General features: G+C 46.0%; 1 protein-coding gene across 1 annotated transcript in view; it reads right to left on the reverse strand.

Moving 5' to 3' along the window:
- Positions 1 to 6,368: 6,368 nt before the first annotated feature.
- The window catches only part of LOC147897232 (NAD(P)-binding Rossmann-fold superfamily protein), a 47,210-nt gene continuing 30,591 nt past the window's right edge, over positions 6,369 to 22,987 (reverse strand). Inside the window, exons 6-7 of the mRNA XM_087380018.1 lie at positions 14,991 to 15,097; positions 6,369 to 6,889 (exon numbers count right to left, since the gene is read on the reverse strand). Coding sequence (XP_087236144.1) covers positions 6,701 to 6,889; positions 14,991 to 15,097 — 296 coding nt within the window. The 3' untranslated portion in view covers positions 6,369 to 6,700. The remainder of the gene's footprint in view (positions 6,890 to 14,990; positions 15,098 to 22,987) is intronic.

A 22,987-nucleotide genomic window follows, 5' to 3' on the forward strand; every position in this document is an offset into this window, starting at 1 on the left:
GCAATGTTTATAGAAGGCTCCATACATTTGAGAAATTGGCACTATTGGCCATGAAGTAGGCTTCATTGTTTAAGATTAATCTCAACAAATAGAAAGCAGAGATTTTGGTCAGATATTCTTCTATTGTTCTACAGCTTCATTACTGCATCTACTCTAATTTTGCAAAATCCAATAGTAATATATGAAGCCATTATGCTTGCAACTGTGTTTTTCTGTATGTGTTGCTACATGGTGCAGTGGATGTGTCATTTTCCACATGTGGCTAATTGGTGTGAAGTTCAATAGATTTCAACTCTCTCTCTTTGTTGGCTCTTTTCCATGGCTTCTACAGGAAGACCAGGGTATTCTAAGTATGCAGGGTTCCAAGGATTTTTGTCACCTATAGATATATCGATGTTGTCGTTTGTAGTATAAGTGTAGCTTACAACCTCGGGTCATATTCTGGTGAGAGACATAGGCTTAAGTGTGGACATTGTGCATGCATGTGTGAAAGGGACGTGCATCGTCATAATTGGGATGATTAAGGAGGAGTTTGAGGGTTAGAGGGAGGTTCAGGCCTTAGAAGGAGGTTCCAAGGTTTAGAAGAGTTTCAAGGTTTAGAAGGAGGATCCAAGGTTCAGCGTAGAGTACATGGTGGAGAACTCGTCTCCCTTCTAGATCATGGAGGTCAAGGGTTGAGGGACGAAGGGTTTAGGGCGAGCATAGGAGTGGGAGAGGAAGAAGGTGTAAGAGCAAAAGGGAGGAGGAGAGGTTGGAGAAGAGAGGAGGAGGTGGGAGGAGAAGGGAGGAGGAGAGGGTGGAGAAGGGAGGAGGAGCAAGAAGAGAGGGTGCAAAAGGGAGGAGAAGGAGGGAGGAGAAGGGAGGAGGAGGAGGGTGGAGAAGGGAGGAGGAAGAGGGAGGAGGAGAGGAAGAGGATGGGTTGCAAGGTTGGAGGAGAGGGGAGGAGGAGTTGCAAGGTTAGGACATGTTTTGTGGAGTGTAAGGAAGCATGGACACTTGGAGACAATTGCTTGGAATACCAAAGTAGAACACAACACAATCCCCCAAAGAGTGTGGGCTGGGCTTTAGTCCACCATTATGGGGTATTTATACAAGTTGGAGAGCTTCTCTCTCTGCATGTAGGAATTGTAATACATTCTCTCTCTACATGTAGAACTTGCATTTAGAAGTTGCATGTAGGAGTTGCATGTTGGATGTAGGAGTTGCATATAGAACTCGCATGTAGAACATGCATGTAGGAATCACATGTAGGACTTACATGTAGAACATGCATGTAGGAGTTGCAAGTAGAACTTGCATGTTGGAGATGCATGTTGAGGATTCCTAAGAGAGATTATTCCTAGCCTTATGCAAGTACAAGCGGAGCTTTGCCACTACTCTACACACACGTTCTATGCTACCTAAGTCCATGTTGGCACAGAGACAACATATTGGCACAAAGACAACTCTCTCTCTCTCTCTCTCTCTCTCTCTCTCTCTCTCTCTCTCTCTCTCTCTCTCTCTCTCTCGTATATCAACTATTATGTCTTAAGAGAATAGCATAGCTACAAGTATACCTCCAAAGGTAGCTCAACGTACTCTCCTTAGAAGGGGTTTATCACTCTAAGACTAAAGGATAGTTCAGAGGTCTTATATATGTGCTTTCACTCTAAAAGTTGGCCAATTCACATCGATTAGAGTCATGCATTGACTAAGTTGATTGAATTGAATTCTTTAACACATTTGCATACTTTTTTGGTCCTAACACGTTTTTCATGGCTTTGGACTTCTTTAGACCCCAAACTTTAAACACGTATATGCCGGTGCATATGAATGTGCGCATGCATGAGCATACATGCACGTGCTTTCGTGTGTTTTTTTGCTCGTGTGCACACGTGTGCACATGCTTTCACACGTACATACATGCCCATGGACACACGTGTGCCCATGCGAGTGTTGCTCAAATGTTATAAAATCACTTCTACAACACCAATGTAGGTGGTTCCAAAATGCAATGAGAGGATCCAAGAAGTATCCAATCATAGGTAACAGTAGGTTCTTGGTGTTGATTTTCTAAAATTGTTAAATATTTGAAAAGAAATGCTTACAACCTTTGAGGTGACATGAGTGTAATATTATGGATTTGCTATTAAAAACTTAACAATTGCATAGAATGATGCTTGAACTCCAAATTGACTCCAAAGCAAGGACCTGATATCTACCACCGTCCAACATAAACAACCCAAAAGGCTTACATACATATTAGAGTGAGGAAACACATATTAATGTGCAAGACCCTTATTATCAGTTATCAAGATATGTTTTACTCAAGCTAGTAGTATATGATTGAACTTATGGGTTATCCATGTGTAAGCACATTTACAGGTTTAGAAACATATCATAGCTATATACCCACATCGATAATAAATATCCCAGTCTTAATGTTTGATGCAAAACCTACAAGCAATGCATAGAATAAGTTTTGTGTGAGGCAACAAAAAACCTAACCTTCAATATATTAAACCAAAAACTAGGCTAAAATGCAACTTTACAAGGACATAAATGACTTGTAGCATCATTCATTTGGGTAATAGCTGAGCTATTCAAAGGTTTGATGCAAGTGGCAATATGTTGTCTTGCCCTATTAACTTATAACAATGCTAGCTGAACTAGCTGCCAATGCCATATTTTACCACCTACCACCTTATCCTTATGTGCAAATGGTTATTAAGTTTATTGATATAAAATTTTGAAAGCTTGATCTCAACTCTTTAGGTAAGAGGAGAGAATAAGATAGGAGGCTTAGGGCTACATCAAGGTAATCATTGAGGAGAATTATCTTTGAGGTAAACGTATCAAGACAATTTAGTTAGGCGATTCTATGATCTAGGGCACTATAATTGCGATTTTACTTTTGTATTTCTCGATTGCTCCTAAGTGCTAGGAACAATAGGGGAGTTGCAGTGATTAGTGGAATAATTTGTGCATGTAGACTACATGATTGGATAAAGGTAGGATGGAATGGTGGAAGGACTATAAGGGTTAACACAAGATGTGATAAGGGTCCAAATTGGACATGAGGGAAGAGTGGCAAGTGGATGGAAGGTTGAGATACTTTGCAAATACATCTAGGTCATGCTCAGGTGAAGTGAAGGCTTTAGTGTACATGTGCTAGTAAAGTGGAGATTTTCTTAAATGTGTCCTAGTAAGTGGTGGAAATGGGCTGAAAATGGGGAGAGCATAAAGGAATGGAGTGCTCAAGGCGATGGAGGATGTAAGTGAGCAAAAGATCGAGATACATCTTCGTATATGTGTGTAGTTGATGGATGAGATGGCGCACATAGATAAGCTCTACCAGAAAGTATGGGAAGTGATAGTGGAGGCAAAGGAATGCATATTTTTTTGGGATAAAGAGGTACCTCCCTTTTGAAATTATTACATTGATTGCATGAGAGACCATGATTGGATGCAAACAATACGCGATGTTTCCCACATCCTCTAGTTTTGGCCTTGAGTGCATTCACTGGTGGATGAGGCTCTAGAGCCATGATCACTCAAAGGTATTGATTAATGGTGTCGATATCCTACACCGAGAAGCCTTTTGAGAAATACTTTGTTTCTCTAATGTACAAAACATTACAATATAATAAAGCTCACTATCATGGGAGGTACATGGAAGCTCCCTTTAGGAACACATAAGCATTGACTTCTATAGGCTTGTGATAGCAAATATATGTTTTACATTTTTAAAGACCTTTTTAGCTTGCACATCAACATATCTTCCTATCCTCATATACACGTTGATCATCTAATACAAACAAGCATGGTGATTAGCATGATTATGTGGGTCACAACTGGTGATATCCTCCCGTGGTGGAACCATCCACATTGGTGGAGGAGTGCTTGAGGATGATCTATCTCCTAGATTAAAGTCCATAACTTATGTTACATTTTTCCTTCTTGATCAATAAATCAGACAAGCACATACATAATACCCAAACAGCTATTTAGGATCTCGATAGAGCCATTAGGACTACTCCCACAATAATCAAGTATCATGGTTATTAAAACTTTGGAAAAGAGTTCCCACCCACCCACATACGCACGTGTACATATACATACATATATGTACACATGAATGCATGCATGCACACATGCATATATGTGTACACACACACACAGGGGGGGGTGTAGCACACACATACCGCCCCCCTCCCCCTTTAAAAAGAACAAAAGAAAATTTTGACTACTTTTACAAAAGAAGTAAAGCTAGGTCAAAATACATGATAAAAGAAAGTAATCTAGTTAACTTGTATGACAAAGCTTGCTTTTGCAAATGTGTACTTCTAACTTATAAGCAAAGTGCACAAGACCTTTGACCATATCAAAGGCATTGAGAGCCATTTTACGAAGAGAAGTAAGAAATAAAAAATTCATTGAATAAAAGAAGGCAAGGCAAAGGTGAGTCAAGGAATCATAGCTCACCTAGGGAAGGAAGCAAGAATGGATTTAGGGAAATTTTCATAAGATAATCTTGAAACATCAGTGAGTTTCTTTGTGCAATCGTGTATTTTAATTCTATATCACGCTTAACTCACAAAAATATATCTTTTAATGAAGGTTGTCACTTAAGGAGATAAAGAGAGCATCTATCTTGGCTTGCACATGCTCATCATTCGCCAAAGATAATATGGAACCTATGGGCAATTTCTATGCAACAATGGCCCTGCTGACTACGCTCACCAGGAATGTAGATACACCCAAGTATAAATGAAACACATTTTGTGTTATTGTATCACCTCTTGAAAACATGATCTTTTCATTTGTATTGTGTGAGTTGAATTTTTGTTTGCTTCATGTGCTACGTAGCTTAAAAATGTATGCTATAAAACCTGCATTGCTACATGTGTACTATCCCTTGAAAACATGACAATGGTGGGACATGTTTGATTTGAGTGCTACATAGCAAAAAGAATCTCCTATGTATGAGCTATAAAACTTGCATTTCTACATGATCTTCGTTCTATCAAGTGGTGCAAAATGTTTGTTTTTTTGCACTATAAAGTAAATATATATAGAAGTACCTTGAATCTCTAGAGGACACACGCGTAAGCATACGCGTGCATGCACATGCACACACACAAATCAAGCAAATATTGAATTTGCATGATCTTTATGTAAAAAAGTTAACACAAGGCACAAAACTCAAACCCCTTACAAACCCCTATGATGTCTTGCCAATTAATCATGGCAATGCTCTCAACCTAATTATATGACAGAGTTCAAAAAATAGACTTGAAGGAAATCCAAAACCAATCAAACTCCGACTGGATGTTGATTATGCAATTTTCATTCAATGCTTGGTGTAGACTCTACAAACCAATGCAACAACAATAGCAAGGCTAAAATAGATTGTTGAAGCACTTGATCTCTACATGGAGGAACACAGCCAAGCACTTGATGACTTTGAGCACATTACTACTAATATCATTAAGAACTTCTATTTGGTCTATAAGGTCACACCAATCTCCTTGGCTAAATAGGATTGTAACACTTCTGTACACCTCATTTAGCCAGCTTACCAAATATAGCAAGGAATCGTACATAAGGTTTGGATAGGTAAAAATCAAGTGATTGTATTTGAACTAGTATCAACCCCTCTACCCTAGTCAAAACGCTCTACCTATGCTCACCTGTGACTGCAGAAATAAAGCCAACCCTCCCTGCTGGGAGCATAAACAACAGGATGAAGGGTGTTATTATATTCTTTACCTAATGTAAATTCGTAGTGTCAAATGAGCCAGAGACAAGCTTTCACAACTATGCGAGGTAATGTGCTAATGGTAGGGGTGGGCTTGAACAAGGCACAGAGGCTCAACACAGCAACGGAGATTTGAAGAGTCCATAACTGGCACATCTCCCTTTCCTGACCAATAATGAATGAAAGCTACAACCTCATGAAAACTTCAATCAAGCAGTCACCAAAGCTGGTCTAAACCCCAATTTTGAATCCGATTCATATTACGCATGCCAGTGACAATCCTCCTTGGTTTTTTAAAAACATGATTGTCTTATGATGAAATTTATTCAAGCTAAAGATTAGGGCCACTAAAAGTAATTACTACCACAAGGGCTGGAACCCACCTGCCCATGGTCCATTATCAAATGGAAGGCCGGATAATTACATTTATAACTAGGTAAGCAATTATAGATGAGTCCAAGGACTTACTAAAGCAAAATAGTCTTCAAAACATAGACAGTCCATATTCCCAAATAGCACCGCAAATTTAAAAAAAGAACATCAACCGGATTAACTCATAGCTACCCATATACAGATGCAAGTGCATAATGCTAGAGGTTTCAAAACCATAGACTGTTGGATTCCATGGTTTATGCATTTTGGACTACGATAGTGTAGATTGGGGAGCAAAGAGAGCATGTATTATTGACTATTTGAGCAAGCATGGATCCAATTCACAACACAATAGAGAACTCATCATCTGCCTGGCATCTAATGGTCTCTTCTTACCCCATAAGCAGCAACAGGGTGACACAAGAACAAGTCCTGCACCCATTGCTTCTGGTTCTTAGACATCATCATGAAGCTTACAAGCATTAGGAAATTACATCAAAGCATTTATATTGTGATAAATGGTTTTTTGTTTTAAAAAAATGTTGTCTTGTTCTTGTGAGTTTATAGGACTCCATTTGATTATGCAACTCAATCATGAGTGGGGAAGAAACCATTCACTGACATGCCACCATCAATGGTTATAATTTGACCAGTGACAAACCCTGTTGTGGGAAGGCACAGAAAGGCTGCAACCGAAGCAACTTCAAATGGCTCTCCAACACGCCGTAAAGGTGTGCGACTTATCACTTGCTCCATGAAATCTTCATCTTTCAATACCTGTCCACAAACAGTGTTACAAAAAGAGAGGTTTAGACATAATAGCAGCCACACCAAGAGTGCCAAAGAACATGTTAGGTGGCTCATACTCTGAAAATATACCTTTTATTATCATCTAAAGTTACAATGTCTAGATCCACATACGAGAGAGAGAGAGAGAGAGAGAATGTGCATGGGTGTGAATGCAGACACAGATGCTTTTGTGCGACCATGCATGTGTGTGTACCTGTGCATGTGTGTCTGTGCACATGCTGGCTGTTTGATTTCCATCCTATGTGGTAGGGATATGATCTTCTGTTTTATTGGGTTCGTTACTGGGCGCTATCCCTATGGAAGGACCGCAATCATCGGGTCTTTGGTGATCCCTTCTTGCTAAATATCAATTCTTACAAGCATCTCTAACACAATCCTTTTATGATTGTCTACAGGCTCGGGATCTTGACTATCCTCTCTGTTCTCTGTTTTATGTCAACATCTTTTGATGCTGTAATTGCATGTTGCCTCTTTTGGGACTGCTTCTTGTCATATGAACATACATGGATCCCCCCCCCCCGAAAAAACAAGTGAATGTTTCTCTTGGGGTATGCAGGAATTAATCAAAGATTATGGCAAATGCTACCTGGGTGACCAACGCCAAAAAGTGGCTGATGCAAAGGGTCAAATTTAGCATTTATAACTGCTGCGCAGCAACATCAATTGTCCCGGGATGAGCAATCTGACTTCCAAGCTGCCCTCCATTGTTTGGCTGAGAATGATCAAATGAACTTAAGAAAATGGCAGATATGTTCTCATCAGAAAGCCATGCAGGATACACACTGCTCTTCCAAGGCTTTTTTCAAAAGCTTACATACCTCCAGGTGGATGCATTCCTTGCATCGGGTGCCGGGCAATGAATAAGCAACAGCTTGATGAGATAGTCCAGCACTATCATGCTGTCCGGTTCCTCAAATACAAATTATGTTTGTTCGCCCAAGATACATGGGGGTGTGAATATTTTAAACGTTCATACCCATGTGTTCACTTGCAAGGCCACACTTCTGCTCACCTTTTTGGACCAATGCCAGCTATGGGCAGTTATGATTTCCTATCTGATTGGCTCTCTTCGTATAGATGCTTGCTATATTAGATGTTCTTTTTGGGCATTTACATGGTCGTATTCTTGGGTGTCCCTTTTCCACTCGATTGATTCATGATTGGCAGCAGCTCCTGGCTCACCTACATTAGTCAGGCCGTCCAACGGATCCTGGGAATACCCTCCGCCTGTAGAGCATGTGTCTTTGCTCCCATCTTCAGCCTAGAAAGGCTTATTTCTTGCATTGTTTGGGTATTTCTACAGTGGATGATGTAGTGGATGACTGGGGTTTCACACTCTCTTTATCTCATGCCAAGGGACAGTTTTGTTTGGGTTTGCATCACAGGTCTATTTGGTGCATTCTCACCACATGATGCAACCTTTTAAGCCTGTCCCCCACCATTTTACTACTCTTTATCTTATGGACTGTAAGTTTGATCGCCGAATTCCGAATTATTCTCCTTTCTCATTTGCAAATCTTTCTGCCACGAAAGCTTATCATATTTTACTTCCACATCTATGGATTCAGGAGCAATGGAATCATTTATGACATCTTGATAACTTTTGTTTGGTGGAAGGCTTGTCTCCCTCTGCCAGCCTTCATCACACATTCCTTGGCCATTGTACAGCTCGTTTTTGCTAGCCGTGATCTTCTCCACACTGTTGGCATGCATTCCAAGGCACATTTAGTGCTGTACGGATTGTGCAGATCTCTTGGCATGCTTGCCGAGGCAATTTGCCGGTTGTGCAGTTTCCTTGCATGCAATCCAAGGCACTTTTTTGGACTGTGCGGATGATCTTGCACATATATCGATGCTCCTTGCTGGCTGTACGGCATAACACCCCTGCCCGTGATCATTCTCCACGCTGGATTCTCTCTCTCTCTCTCTCTCCAAGCTGCCAATTTCTCCTGCTTTGTGGATCTGCTGCCTCCTAGAGGTGTTCCAGCCTGGAACAAAGTGCCCGGGAGCTAGTTTGACGCCCGTGGAAGCTGATTTGATCCCATTTGCGGCTGTTTTTTCATTTGCTAGTACTTGGGGGCTTGGACAAAGGATAGGTGCGAGGCCATCGCTCGCTACTCTTCCATGGACAGCGGGTATAGTCATTGTGACCTTCATTTGGATTCCATTTGTCATTTTTGAAGCTTGCTGTTGCTCTTTTGTTGTTCGAAGTTCTCTCTTGGCCTTTCAAGCTATGGACAGACACCCAGACACAGAGGGTGTGCCTAGATTGGTGCCAGAGGGTCAATGCCAGAGGCCGGGGAAGAGGAGGCGAAGAGACGAGGGAAGAGAGGTGGAGAGGGCAAGGGGGAGGCAAGGAAGGCGCGGGGGGAGAGAGGTGAAGAGGGCGCGCGGGAGGCAAGGAAGGGGCGGAAGCTGCCCCCTGGCTGTCTTGCTGCCCCGCCCCTTCCGCAACCCCCATCGCCTCCCCTCCGCACTCCTCATCTGCCCCCCCCCCGCCATCTTGCCTCCCCCCTGTCATCTCTGCCCCTCTGCCTTCTCTGCCGCATGCTCCTCGGCCCGCCATCTCCTCCGCCTCCCTCCTCCTCTTCTCCGCTCGCTCTCCTTCCTTGCTTGCTCTTCCGACCCCCCGGCCACTTCTTCCACCTCCTCGCCTTCTCGTCTCCATCCCCTCTTCCGTCTTCCATCGTCCCCCTGCGCCTTCCCCGCCTTCCCCCCCCCCACCCCGCCCACCCTCTCCACCTCTCTCCCCTCGTCTGTTCGCCTCCCTTTCCTTGGTACCATGGCTTTACAGTGGAGGACATGGACACGACACACCATGTTCCCCGTTTTTCGATTACGCTCTGCTTCCCAGGGCTCCCAAAGGAGTATCGAGCCATCCTCCCCTCCATTGGTCGGGCATTTGGCACCGTGATCGAGTCTCCGCCAGAGTTGGCCGCTTCAGTGGTAGCAGATGACGGGGTCCCCAGGATCAGACGGTGGTTGAGAGCCCAAAGTCCCTCCTAGAGTTGATCCTCCTAGAGACCCTCAAAGAGGGCACACTTCACCAGCGAGTGAAGATTTTTGGGTTACCAGGCCAGTGTCTTCGTTGCAGACAATGGGTCACCTAGCCAGAGATTGCCGCCGTGGCCAAGGCCGAGCCCCTCCTCTCCCACCCCCGCAGAACAGACAGAGTCAGCAAGCCAGAGCCCAGCACCCCCCCAAACAGAAGCAATAGGAGTCTCAGACCCCCTCAAAAGGGGACTGGACCCAAGTTACAAAGAAAAAGAAACCAAGCAAACAGGCCCACAAGCGTTTCAGGTAGAGAGCTAGACATAGAGAGAGAGACAGGGCTTTTCGAGAGGCACCTAAGGAGCAGCAACAGCACGAGCCATTAGGTGGAGATCCACCTCCCCTAGCAGAAGGGGCCACTGCCCAGCCAGAGGACCCTCCCGTTATGGAGGTTCAGCGCCCGCACCCACGCTTGCATTAGCAGCAAGCCCCATGAGCTCCTGATGCTGCGATGGCGAAAGCTGTGGATGTTAGCCTGTCAACGACAGAGAAGTAGCGAGTCCAGAGCTCCGGAGAGCCTGATCAGCAAGGGGGGCCTGTGGCTGCCCCTACTCCCCCCACCTCCCTCCCCCTCCAAATCCCGCTCCGTCTTCACTACCCCCCCTCCCTCTTGGTTTGCCCCCACCCCCTCCTCCGCCCTCGTCCCTCCTACTGTGATCACCCTCACCACCCGCCCCCCTCCCCCTTCCCCCTCCACCTCCTCAGCAGGGTTCTTCAGCCTCCCACCCCTCCCCAGCCTCGACACCCCTACCAGCAGGCAAGGGTAAGACGACGTCCCCTTCCGATTCCTCACTGCAGCATCCGGTCCAGTCCGAGAAGGAGCGAGAGGGAAGGGGCTCAGCCTCACGGTCAGCAGCTCCCAATCTTCAGCCTGGGCGTCCCTTATCGCTAGACTTCTGGAGATTGGGACCCTGGAATTATCTGGAGATTCCTGACTCTTACCCGCTACCCCTAGAGGTAACGCTTGTGGTCTTGCACCCCTGTTCGATCAGCATAGTGGGCTCCCAGACACACTCAGTTTGGAGATTCCAGTTCACATCCCAGGGTTGGAGAAGTGGTCCCCAGTGGTGTTTGATGCTATTATGGGAGATCAGATTTCACGCATGATGGACGAGTGGATGGAGCCACAGGGACTAGACCTTTGGCACGCCCATGGTGTGGAGGTGAATTTTCAGTTGGGCTTCACGCGAGAGGAGCCAATGTGTGGTGCAGGCACGCAGCTGCAGTGTCTCTGAGATCTGCATGGCATTATGCACATTGACTCGCAGGAGATTTTAGACCAAACCACAGGTTTTTACAGCTAGCTCTTTCAGACAGAGAGGATGACTTCAGCTGGTCTTGTGGCCCGGGAGGTAGTTTGGGATCATGTTCCGACGGTAGTCTCGCAGGATTTGTGCAACTGTCTGGAGGAGCTTTTCACAGATGAGGAGCTATGGGAAGCCCTCAAGGCTCTCCTGACCCAGAAGTGTCCTAGCGAGGTTGGCTTGACTCCGGCCTTCTTCCGGAACTTCTAGGAATTCATCTCCACCCCTTTTCGACTAGCTTGCTAAAGGTCTCCCTCCCTCAGTCCCTAAACAGGGGGTGGATTTATTTGATCCCGAAAGGGGGAGATAGGTCAAATATTCGGCAGTGGAGACCGATCACTTTGCTTGATACCGCATACAAGATCCTCGCCAAGGTGTTGAGTTTGCATTTACGGCCTCATCTTACTAACATCATTCACGACACACAGACTAGGTTTGTCCTGGAGCGTAGCATCCTGGACAACATTTTCATGTTCTGGGAGGCAGTGGTTTGGTCTAGGGAGGAGTCGTAGCCGTTGGACGTCCTCCTCTTGGATTTCGAGAAGGCCTACGACAGGGTGGAGTGGTCCTTGGAGGGTACTATGCAGAGATTGGGTTTCTCAGACAGATGGGTCAGAGGAATTTCTGTGCTTTATGCCGGGAGCCCTAGCCAGATGCTTATTGGAGGACACACGAGCGAGGCCTTTCCTCTTTCTCGCTCGGTCCGCTAGGGCTGCCCCCTCGCTCCCTTCCTCTTCTTGTTTTTTGCGGAGGCTCTGGGCTACTACTTGAGATCACAGGTGGCGGGCCTCCCAAGGTTGAGGCTCCCAATTAGGCAGGAGGAGGAGCTGCTCGACTCTGAGTTTGCAAATGGCACGGCCTTGTATGTAGAGGACACCACAGCGAGTTTGGAGAGAGTTAGGGGAACCCTGGCTATCCCTCGGGTGCGCAGATCAACTGGACAAAGTTCATAGGTTTCTTCACAGGCTCTGAGGAGACACAGGAGATCCGTGAGTGGGGGAGCGACTTTGGCTTCAGATGGATACCGTGGGGCCAGACAGCGCGATACCTCGGATGCTAAGTCGGTATTGGCATTACAGCAAAGCAGCAGATTGCCCCAGTCCTTCAGAGTATCCGGCGCAAGCTTCTCTAACTCTCCCTACTAGGCCGTGCCTTAGTGGCAAACCAGGTCCTTGCCACGGCCTGGTATATCGCCTCTTGCTAGTGTTTTCATACAGGGTGCATTGGGCAGCTCCGACGGTTAGTTCAGAGCTTCCTGTGAGGAATACTAGAGCCCGGGTTGATTGGCAGACGGTGATCATGCCGTAGGCACTGGGAGGCTTGGGTATCATTGATCCGGAGATGCAGAGCAGAGCCCTCTTGGGCAAGTTGGTTGTTCGCAGCCTCACCCCAGGTGCAGAGCCTTGGAAGCTCCTCTTACAGCGAGGGCTTCTCAGGAACACCCCATGCACTGGGGGGTAGTGGCAGCTTTCACACAGATGGATCTTCTCAGAGGCCCCCCTTACAGGGAAGGGTTCCCCCTTGATGAGGAGCCTCCATAGGGTCTGGCAGAGATTAGCAGGGGGCCTCATTCGTGCTCAGCCCAGATGCAGAGAGGAGTTCGAGCGTCAACCCCTTGTTTGGCACCCTGAGATCCGGGATCAGGAGGGACGTATGCTCGGACAACGGAATCACATTGGTTGGGCACAACGGGACAATGGACTGTCCGGGTCCTTTGGCAGATGGAGCAGATTACCCATGGAGGCAGAGGCGAGGCTTAGCGCCATAGCGCATCTGCGAGGGGCAGGCCAGCGGATGAGAGAGATTGACCTAGCCATCCCTAAGTCCTGGTGGGAGGGACTTAGCGTGTGGATGGACAGCAGATGGTTGGGTCAGTGTTCTCGGACTGGTGTCCCCTTGAGGATGATGATGCAGCGAGGTAGCACGCAGCCTGTTTTTTCCCGGGTAGGACCTGGAGGCCTACTCCAGGAGCTCACTGAGAGAGACCCAGAGATGGATGAGAGTCTTAATGGGATTCACTGGTAGATGATGATCACAGTGGTGGGACGTTTGGGGAAGGAGTGGCACATTGACCCTCCCAGTATCTCAGAGCAGGATGCCCCTAGATGGCACCTTTGGCTTTGGGAGGGTAGGCCCTTGCGGGAGGTCCAGTGGGATCCGAGAGAGTGGTTTTGGCCCTCTAGGTGCAGCCTTGCTGAGTAGGTGGACGAGGTGCCCTTCTTTTCCTACACCACACGGATTGGCAGGAGGCTTCAGATGGACTCTTCGATGTGGAGCCCTTCGAGGGAGAGGCATTGGGTGGACCAAAGAGTGGCCCCAGACATCCGTTCCAAGTTTGGACGCGGTTATGGTCCAGTTTGCGGCCGAGGAAGATATCCTACTTCTGCTGGCTGGCCGCCCACGAAGGCTTGCCCATCGGCCCGTGGTTGGAGCAGATGAGGGTGGAGGGGCAGTGTCATTGTTGCTCTGCTACTTATCTGGAGACGATCACACACTGCCTTTGGAGCTGCCGTAGCGCAGTGAGGATCTGGATGGGAGCCCTCAGGATCATGACCTGTATGCAGAGTCTTCCGAGCGACTACACTTGGGGGATGGTGGCCTGGTTGATTGAGGGAGGACACGTTCCAGATTGATGAGATCTCCCTAGCTTACTGGATATAGGGTCATAGCATTTAGAGGACTGAGCTCCATGAGGAGGTCCGTCCTGATAGCCTGGTTCGTCCTCCTCCGGAGGACAACGTATGCGAGGTAGTAGCCAGTATTACTACGTGGAACATTTGGGTAGCTCGCTGCAGTTTGGTGATGGCGGTTCCACCCTCGTCTACCCTCGTCGCCATCTGGCAGGATATCATCTACACCCTCCGCTTCACCTAGGAGCGTGGAACCCCAAGCTCTAGGGCGACGGTCGCGAGGCATGCTCGTTTCTGCAAGACTTGGCCTGCAAGGATTTTTTATATTTTCACTCCGCGAGGGATTCGCTGGCTATAAAGTCCCCCCACTTGGATGTTAGCCCCAGTACCAGAGATCCCCTAGGCAGTGAGCTGGGTTTCTCTGGAACAAGCCGGTTTTTCTTTCAGCCTTTTCCCCATTTTTTCCATACTCAGCACCTTCGGGGCTGCTGTTTTGTATGAAGTTTTTTCAAGCATTAATAGAAGGTTCTTTTCTTTGTTTTTTTAAGAAAAAGGAAAAAGGAAAAAAATTCATATTATTCCATTGCTAGAAGAAATAAAAAGGGGCGCCAAAGCATTTGGGTCCAATCTGCGTCTCTTGTGTACGATTTCTGAGTAGGGGCATTCTAGCCTCCCTTCCAATGTTTTAAAGTTTGTTTCTCAGTGGTTCTAACTAAAGGAAGTGGCTGAAAGTGATGCATTCGTGGTTTGTGATTAATGTGGAAGTCAAGTTAGTTATAAATTACTGCCCTTTAGCTTGCCAGAGGACGGTTTCAGTTCAACCTGTTTTTCTAGGTTCGATATTTGGCTCTTTCGACAATGCAGAAAGACAAAAATCCTTGGAGATTCTACTTTTTCCATGTTCCACTATTTCTGGATGTCACTTAGGCAGTCTCTTTTATGATTGCCTTCTGTTATTACTCTGTTTACTCGTCTTACAATGAAATCTTCTAATATTGTAATTGCATGTCTCCTCTTTGGGGACTACTCTTTGTAATATAAACATATATGGATTTCAAAAGAGAGAGAGAGAGAGAGAGAGACCTCATTGGCAAGATCTGTTTTGATGTACCAAGGAGCCACTGTATTCACCCGAATAGCATCCTTTGCCCATTCACATGCAAGATTTTTTGTGATCTGATTCATTGCACCTGCATCCATATCCAGTCATAATTCTAAGAGCAAGCAGGAAAACATAGGAAAAAACATTGTTAGATTTGTACTCTGCCACAAGATCCTTGAAGTGGGTGAATCTTCAAAACAAGCTTCAATGATATCATGATTCTCGGACACGGCTGGTGACAACGGATCTTATGTTGGAATATTAGAGGTCATCCCCCCATCTGTAAGCCCCCATATGAGGGGAGCATTGGGGGGGTGGACCTGGGTCTTGAGAGACTGACACATAGGTAGGGTATTGTCTTCCATGTGGGCAGGAATCAAAGAGAGAAGAAAGAGGTACTTGAAGAGACCAGCATGGCTACAACGGATGGAACCTGTGGAAGGAGCAGATGGCGGGGGATCTGGCCTGGCAGGAGGTCGGTCAGGAGAAGCAGACATGGCCGGGGATTCCACAGATAGAGATGCCTATGTGGAGGGCATCTGTGAGCAGATGGACAGCCTGCAACAGAGCCTACAGGTGGCACAACCATGGAAGGGAGCAGCAGCACCTGGGTCAGCCATTGGCTGAGGCTGGTGGGGCTGGTTGGAGCCAGCCAACCAGGCCTGGAGATGGGCTGACCAGGGGGGCTGGACCCTGCAATGAAAGAAGGGCATTTGCCCTAGGCTTTAAGGCCCCGGGAGGGGCAAAACAAAGTCAGCCAGGAGGGGGGGGGGGACTGAACCGACCAGGTCGGCCAGATTGAGGCTCTGGGTCGGTGGGTTTTCCAGCCCCTTGAGGCCTATATAAGGGGCCCATTGAGCCCTCATTACCTATCCAGCAAGCCAGCAAACTTGGGAACAGCAGGAGCAGCAGTTCACACATCCCCATGCCTACATCCAGGAGGCAGAGGAGTGCAATAGAGGCTGCATACTGAGCTCTACTAGGGCTCGTACTTGGCTGTCTCCTAGGGCAGCAAGAAGCTGAGGTCGAGGATGGAGAGTGAGCCTCTCCTTCTCTTGTGCACTCAGCTCTTTCCCACTCTCTCCTTTCCTTCAACACCTCTTGTAAGAATTTTTGTCATGGCTCCTCATGGCTATACCAAAGTTATCATAGGCACTAAGCCAGGAACCATATGAAGAAGCCCACAAGAGGCTAGCACTCACAGCACCACAATGCCTTTGTTAGTCTATCTTGTTTTTTTCGAGCTTAATGAAAAATCCTTCTCTTTGACCGCATGTGTGCATGCATGTGTGTCTGTGTGTGGGATTTGGGAGGTGAGGAGGGAGGGAGGGAGGGAGGGGGAGAGGAATTTGGCACCCTAGACAATTGTGGAATCATTCTTATTGCTTCTAGTCGTAAAAGCAAAACAAGATTATGACCAGATGCTCTAAGTTCAATTGAAAGCAAAGGAATTCAATTAATCGCCTAATTTTTATTAAGTTTGGAACATATACTCCACCAAGCTTGGGATTCGTATACTTCTTGCTCAAAAAATTTCATGTAAACAGTGATTGTTTATCCTTCATTAACTAATACATGGTTTACGCAAATGTGAATATTCTACATAGCCTTGTCTCCATCCTTTAGTCTATCTTAGCACCTGACTCCAAATAATCAGTTAAAACAAGAACCAATACTCTTTCATATTGCTAATAAGAACAAAAAACACCTATGTTTGAGCAAAAAAGTGCAGCAGTTTTAGGAACAGGACGGTAAACAACAACTACTGGGAACGTGGGAATGTGAACCCCACATCCTCACATATCATGGCATGATAGATGAGCCATAGTGTGCACTAAAGACTTTACATCACGAAAAAACATGTCCATGATATATGTTCTTTTAATAAATGTCTCATAAGAAAAATCCCTTAGTAGTGACATGAACCAATACAACATGAGATAGGTATGTCTATGCGTACTACATTATCAATCAACTTTCAATGTTCAAGCTCGTGATGTAGCTCACACTCAGGTGCTCAACAGAAGCTCAATTTCTCTGCATTTTCAGCAGCATAATTACTATTGAACAACCTCACTCGGTGATGAAAAGCTTCAATATGGCCTCAGGTGTTCACACGTATAGCCGCACGTGCAGGAAAGTGTCGACCAGCTCAATTTCTCTGCATTTTCAGCAGCATAATTACTTATTTAATTCCTATTTTTACAGCTTCTGCATATTTTGTTATTTAATTTGAAATTGGATTAATGTAGTCTTAAAATCATCATAAAAATTACAAGTTGGTGTTGCTAGCCTTTAATAGGGATAATATTAGTTCCATGAACGATGTTGTTGAGGGCGATATGACAGCCTTGGAAGGAAGCAGACACTCAAACCATGATTGAAAGAGAGAGAGAAAGAAACAAAGTGTATTAAAAGTCTTCAGAAGACCAAAGGGTCTATGAGACTAACAGAAACCTGATACAACGGTAAGAGAGGTTGGAGGCACTAAGCGGGCATCAACACCCATGATGAGTACAAAAAAAGTCCATAATCATGATCATAATGGCACCAATACATAAACAGAGAGAAAGAAAGAAAGAAATATGTATTAATGTCCGCAGGAGGCCTCACGAGCATATGGGACAAAGTATAAAAATAAAATGAAATTCATACAAGCCACAAAGGGCTGAAGCAAAGGGCGCCACTAGGGCCCTTGCTGAATGCTATCCTAAAAAACTAAGCTACATGGCTCAAAATCTCAAAAGACTGGAGCTGGTAAAGCTGGGGTTCAGTATCCAAAACCGGGCACTATGGTGGCTCTCCGGTGGGCTGCAAAGATATCCCAGATCTTCGTTGCCATCTCTGTATGCAGCCCATTTTCCTGCGTCTCTGCATTCAAAGCCTTGCTGGTCCTACTTTTCTCTTCCTCTAGGACCTCAGAAATGAAATCTTTCTTCGGGGCTGCTGATCCCTATCTCTTCCTTTCCTTTAGTAGCCATCTCCTTCTCGAGAGTTGCATTTTCTGCTCCAAGTTCCTCCATGGCTTTGCAGCCCCCCTTTGAGGTCATTTGTGTCTCTCTCATTTGATGTATATCAGTCCCTATTGCATGTACCTTGTCTTGGAGGTTGGTTCTCTCAATTTCCCATCCCGCTTTTTCTTTTACCCATTCTTCACGCTTTGCCTTTTCTTTCTTCCATTCCTCCTGTACTTTCCCTCCATGCTTCAGAGAAAGAAAGAAAGAGAGAGAGAGAGAGAGAGAAAGATGATAATGATGTGATATGGTTGTTGTTGGAGTGGGGAGAGAGAGAGAGAGAGAGAGATGATGATGTGATATGGTTGTTGTTGAAGTGGGGAGTGAGAGAGAGAGAGAGGAGTGCACACGATATAGCTACCTGTACACTATGTTGTATTGAACATAAACATGAATATATACATGTGAATCCCTTAGGGTTAGGGTTAGGGTTAGGGTTAGGTTTTGCCCCTAATGCCCTATCTAGATAGTGCAATTTACACTATTAACACCCTCTTTTAAATTGTACTGGTTAAGTAGAGGGTGCATGTATAAGACCTTTTTGTGGATTTTGTTTGGTGCATATGATAGCATCCAAAACTGAAAAGAATCAAGGTAGTATGTGCATGTGTGAGCATAGTGACTACGTAGCGAAAGCATGTACAATGAGTACAACTTATGATCATGTACATAACTGTGCATTTTTCCCTCTTAAGTTGTGGGTCATCCTTCGCCTTTGGGAATAAAACCCAGAAAATAGGCTGAAGGGAAGAAAAAGGAAATATGCAAAAAGTAAAGTCTAGCTAAATCAAAGATTGGTCGATCGAAAGATGACTGCGTGAAGAACAGTGTGTATGGCTGCATGCCGAACATGTCAAAGTTGAACATGTCATAAGTCGTCATGGACCGTGTAGCTGCTTTGTAGTAGAAGAAGCATCTGCATGTGAAGCTAGTCGATTTAGCTGTGAAGAAAGAATCCGGGAGGTTGCGACATATAAGAGTGTCACGACCCCAAAAGAATTGATAGCAATATGTGAGATATGTTGCAATAGAGCTATAATCTCTGTCGAATGATGCGGGGTCAAAGAAGGCTGCATTCTCAGAGTGGACAGAGTGATCCAGGGGCTGCAAAACTGGGGCCGAAGGTGCAAGTGTGATACACTACTCCACTGAAGAAGAGGCTTTGAAAAATGACAAGGTATGGCAACCGGTCGAACCTGTATGCTCAACTATCATGAGTTGAAGGTCGTCTATTGTGTGTATGGCTAAACATCCGTCGGCATGGGATGTAGCATCTGTCATAGGCTCATCAAGAAGGAGCTGATAGTAAGAAGGCCTAGAAGCCTGAAATACAAATGATAAAACATAAGATATCCCTATGGCATATGCAGTGCCGAATGCTGATGTAGGGATCGATCTGTAGTCCTGGATCCAACCACTAATATGCATCAAGTAAGGACTATACACTACAACCATAAGTGCATGCTGAAACACTAAGGTGCCCCAGATTGCGCAATGGCTGAACCTGATGGTGTCCACTGCACTAGGGCAGGACTCCACTGATGCATAAATATCCTCATGCTGAGGAATGATCTACTGATCGAAAGAGGTGGTGATCACTATATCCAAGGGTGGTGCAATGCGGCATGACTAAGCCGATGCTAGAATGTCCTGAAGACTGATCTGTTGATCTGTATTGCTAAAGGAAACTGTGTCCAAGATATAATCCGTGTCAGTGGTGAAAACATCAGTGATGGATGCTAGAATGGAATCACCTGAAGAGCTAAATGCGCCGTGGTATGTCTCTCTGCACACTGCCAGAGATGTGAGTGCCTCATATTGAGGACTTACCTGCTGAATAACTCCATGATCGTAACTGAACTCCAGCTATGTATCTGCATCCTCTGGGGTGACTGTAAATAGAGCCAGATCCATGCATAAATGTGATGGTTGTGCGTCACCATAATCAGACTGTGCTGATGTCAATGGAAGTGCCTCATGCTGAGGGCTTACCGTCAAATGTGCCTCATGCTAAGGGCCTACCGACAAATGTGCATGATCAGAATGTGTGGGCTGATCCATGCTAACATGTGGAACATCTGCGTCAATCTCACGACCAATGAGGCTCAAGTCATCGTCGTAAACTGGTACATACCCTATGGCAATGAATGGTCGAAGAAAATTCTCTTTCCACTCATGGATCTCGTCCGGAGTCATGACTAGTGTATCATCTACTATGTGATCGGAATAACTCCATGCTGGAGGCGGTCTAGTGCTCTATGCAAGAGGCTTTACTGGTGTACCGGCGAGAGTGTCTACCCATGAGAACACTGTATGAGAGCTGATTCTATGGGACTTATGCTCGGGTGCCGTTGGGGGCTTGCACTAAAGTGTGTATGCCAAGGATCAAGCCTATAATGAAATGATGACAACAATGTGTCGAGCGTAGCCAAGAGGCTATACAAGGCTGATGGATATGTGCAGGAACCAATGCAAGAAAATAGTCAACAATGTGTGACTTTACATGGGTGGCATGTGTATGTGCATGAAGAATGCCAATCCTGAATCCGAGGAAGATCACTTCCAAGTGTTAAATTGACATGTTGAACTGCCAAATGCCAAGAGAACAGTTTAGAGCTGCTTCGAGCCGGCCGGGTCGTTCATGAGTGTTGCTTGTTGCAACTATGTCTTCAATCGGGTCGCTGTGTTGGGTGGGAGTCATTGAGGACGTTCAACGTCTGTTGCAGGTCGTTTGCTCGTGGTCTTGGAGCTAAGGAGTCTGTGCTGAAGGAGTCGCACCGGTGTGTTGCGCTCTTCTATTGGAGTCACGTTACATTGGATGCACTGCAAAAGATGAAGTCTTGATGTGCTGCTGTTGATGAAGCATTGTGTTGGAGTCAGGCCTCGTAGTGTGAAGGGGGGTGATGGGAGGCATTTGGCGGAGTAGTGCTTGGAGCTACATGCGCTCTGGCCGTGTAGGAGTTAGACTGATGGTCGACTGCATTGGATGAGTCGATGCTACACGACGTTTGGTTGCTACTCGTGGTTGGCTGAAGGGTTGGAGGCTTTGCTTTTGAGTCACCTTTGTTGGAGAAGTTGGTCGTCGATGTAGTTGGTCGTTGCATGCTCTAAGTTGTTGATGCAGCTTGATGGAAGTTGAAGGCGTTTGTCGTGGAATTCCGTCAATGGAGCCTCCTCGCTGGTCAAGGAGCTTCGGTGCTATTGCTTGGACTGTTGCTAGAAGGACGTTGGTAGAAGAGCCGCTGTCGTTGTAGTCAAGTCTGGAAGACATTGTTGAATGGAGCTATGGAGGAGCTGGATGCCCATCCCTTCTGTTGGTGTTGCAGTAGGCGGTTGTGGAAGCATTGGTTGTTGAGTTGCAACATCCTCGGATCTAAGAGAACCTTTGAGCCGTTGAAGGCGTGGAAGCTTGAGTTTGGAGCATGGAGCCGTGTTTGGCGCTCCTCATTGATGCTGTGGTGCCTTGTGTTGAAGCTGTTGCTTTGCTTGTATGCTCGTTGGAGGCCAGCTGCTTGCTTGTTGGAGAAGCTTTTGGAGTCGGGCCTTCGATGGAACAGAACCTCTTTGTGACAAGAGATGAATCTTGTCACAATAGAGCTCTCAAAACAAGAACTCTCCTTCTTTCTGTGGCTTTCAGAAACTCTAAAGCCCAAATGGATTTCCTCTCCGAATCTCGAACTCAATCTCTTTCTCTCAATCAAAAATCTGTCACAGAACGGAAATCTCTAATATGAAGAAGACGACGTCACAAGAACCATAATCACTCAAAAGACTAGAGCTCCAGCTCCAGGAAGCAGATTCCTGAGCTTTCTGGAGCTCTACAAGAAGAGCTAGAGCAGAAATGAAGATGCCTCATGAAGGAGGGCTTGTTGCCTCGACAGAGCAAGGGCTTGCTTTCTCTCTCATAGAAAACACTCTCTCACAAGTACCATCATAGCGGAAGTGAGAGAGAGAGAGAGAGAGAGGTGCACACGATATAGCTACCTGTACACTATGTTGTATTGATGAACCCCTTAGGGTTAGGACTTCCCCCTAATGCCCTATCTAGATAGTGCAATTTACACTATCCTCAACAGTTGTATTAAACTCTTGAGACCCTTCAGGATCTAGCTTGTGTGCTAGCCCAAGTATCTTGTTGCGATGTTCCAAAACTTCTTTTAGATAACTCCCCAGCTCTGTAGCTGGCTGCTCTAACAGAATTTTCAGGTTGCCTCTGTTGTCATCATATCTTCCTCTGATGTGAGCATAGGCCCTGCATCTTAGGAGATATGCTGCTCGTTTTCCACCTCCCCTGTGGGGCAGAGAGAGAGAGTGTGTGCATTATCCTATTCAACAGTGGTAGACCAAACAGTGGGCAATTGGGCTAATATGAGGGTGTTCAAGTGAGGCCAGCTTGAGTCTTACATCAGCATCGGTCCACTGACTAGGCATACATCGAAGGTATATAAACACAATGCAGGGTTTTTGAGATAAGGTTAGTTTGTAGGTGTCCACATGCAGACCAATACATGACAAGAACGAAAACATAGGTCAGATATCATTTTTGGAAGAGGTGCACACAGGGATGTAGTTTTGGAAGAGATGATGACCCACACTTGACCATGGCAGGTGCCAGGCATATTCTCGCATTGATCTTACCCATGGGTTCCTGCGAGGATCCCATCCACGAATCATTCTTGGGGCCCATCAAAGGGCCACATGGGATCCAATTTAGAAACTATTATAGCTCCCACGGAAAATTTCAGGCAACTGGGTCAACCGAACTAAACAATCAACCAAACAACTGTTGATCAACTGGTTCAAATTGACCTGGGTTGAATCACACCAATCAGGGTTAAACAGACCATACACTTACACAAGCTGGGCGAAACGCCCAAATGCTGGTCAGCCTTTAGGAAGCCTATTGACCTACTTATCAGCCTTATTGTGGGGCTATAAACAGAGGTGTGACCCTGCTACACCAC

The sequence above is a fragment of the Dipteris shenzhenensis genome, chromosome 10, assembly GCF_047967505.1.
Source record: "Dipteris shenzhenensis isolate YYH24624 ecotype China chromosome 10, Dip_SZ_1.0, whole genome shotgun sequence".
Classification (NCBI taxonomy): domain Eukaryota; kingdom Viridiplantae; phylum Streptophyta; class Polypodiopsida; order Gleicheniales; family Dipteridaceae; genus Dipteris; species Dipteris shenzhenensis.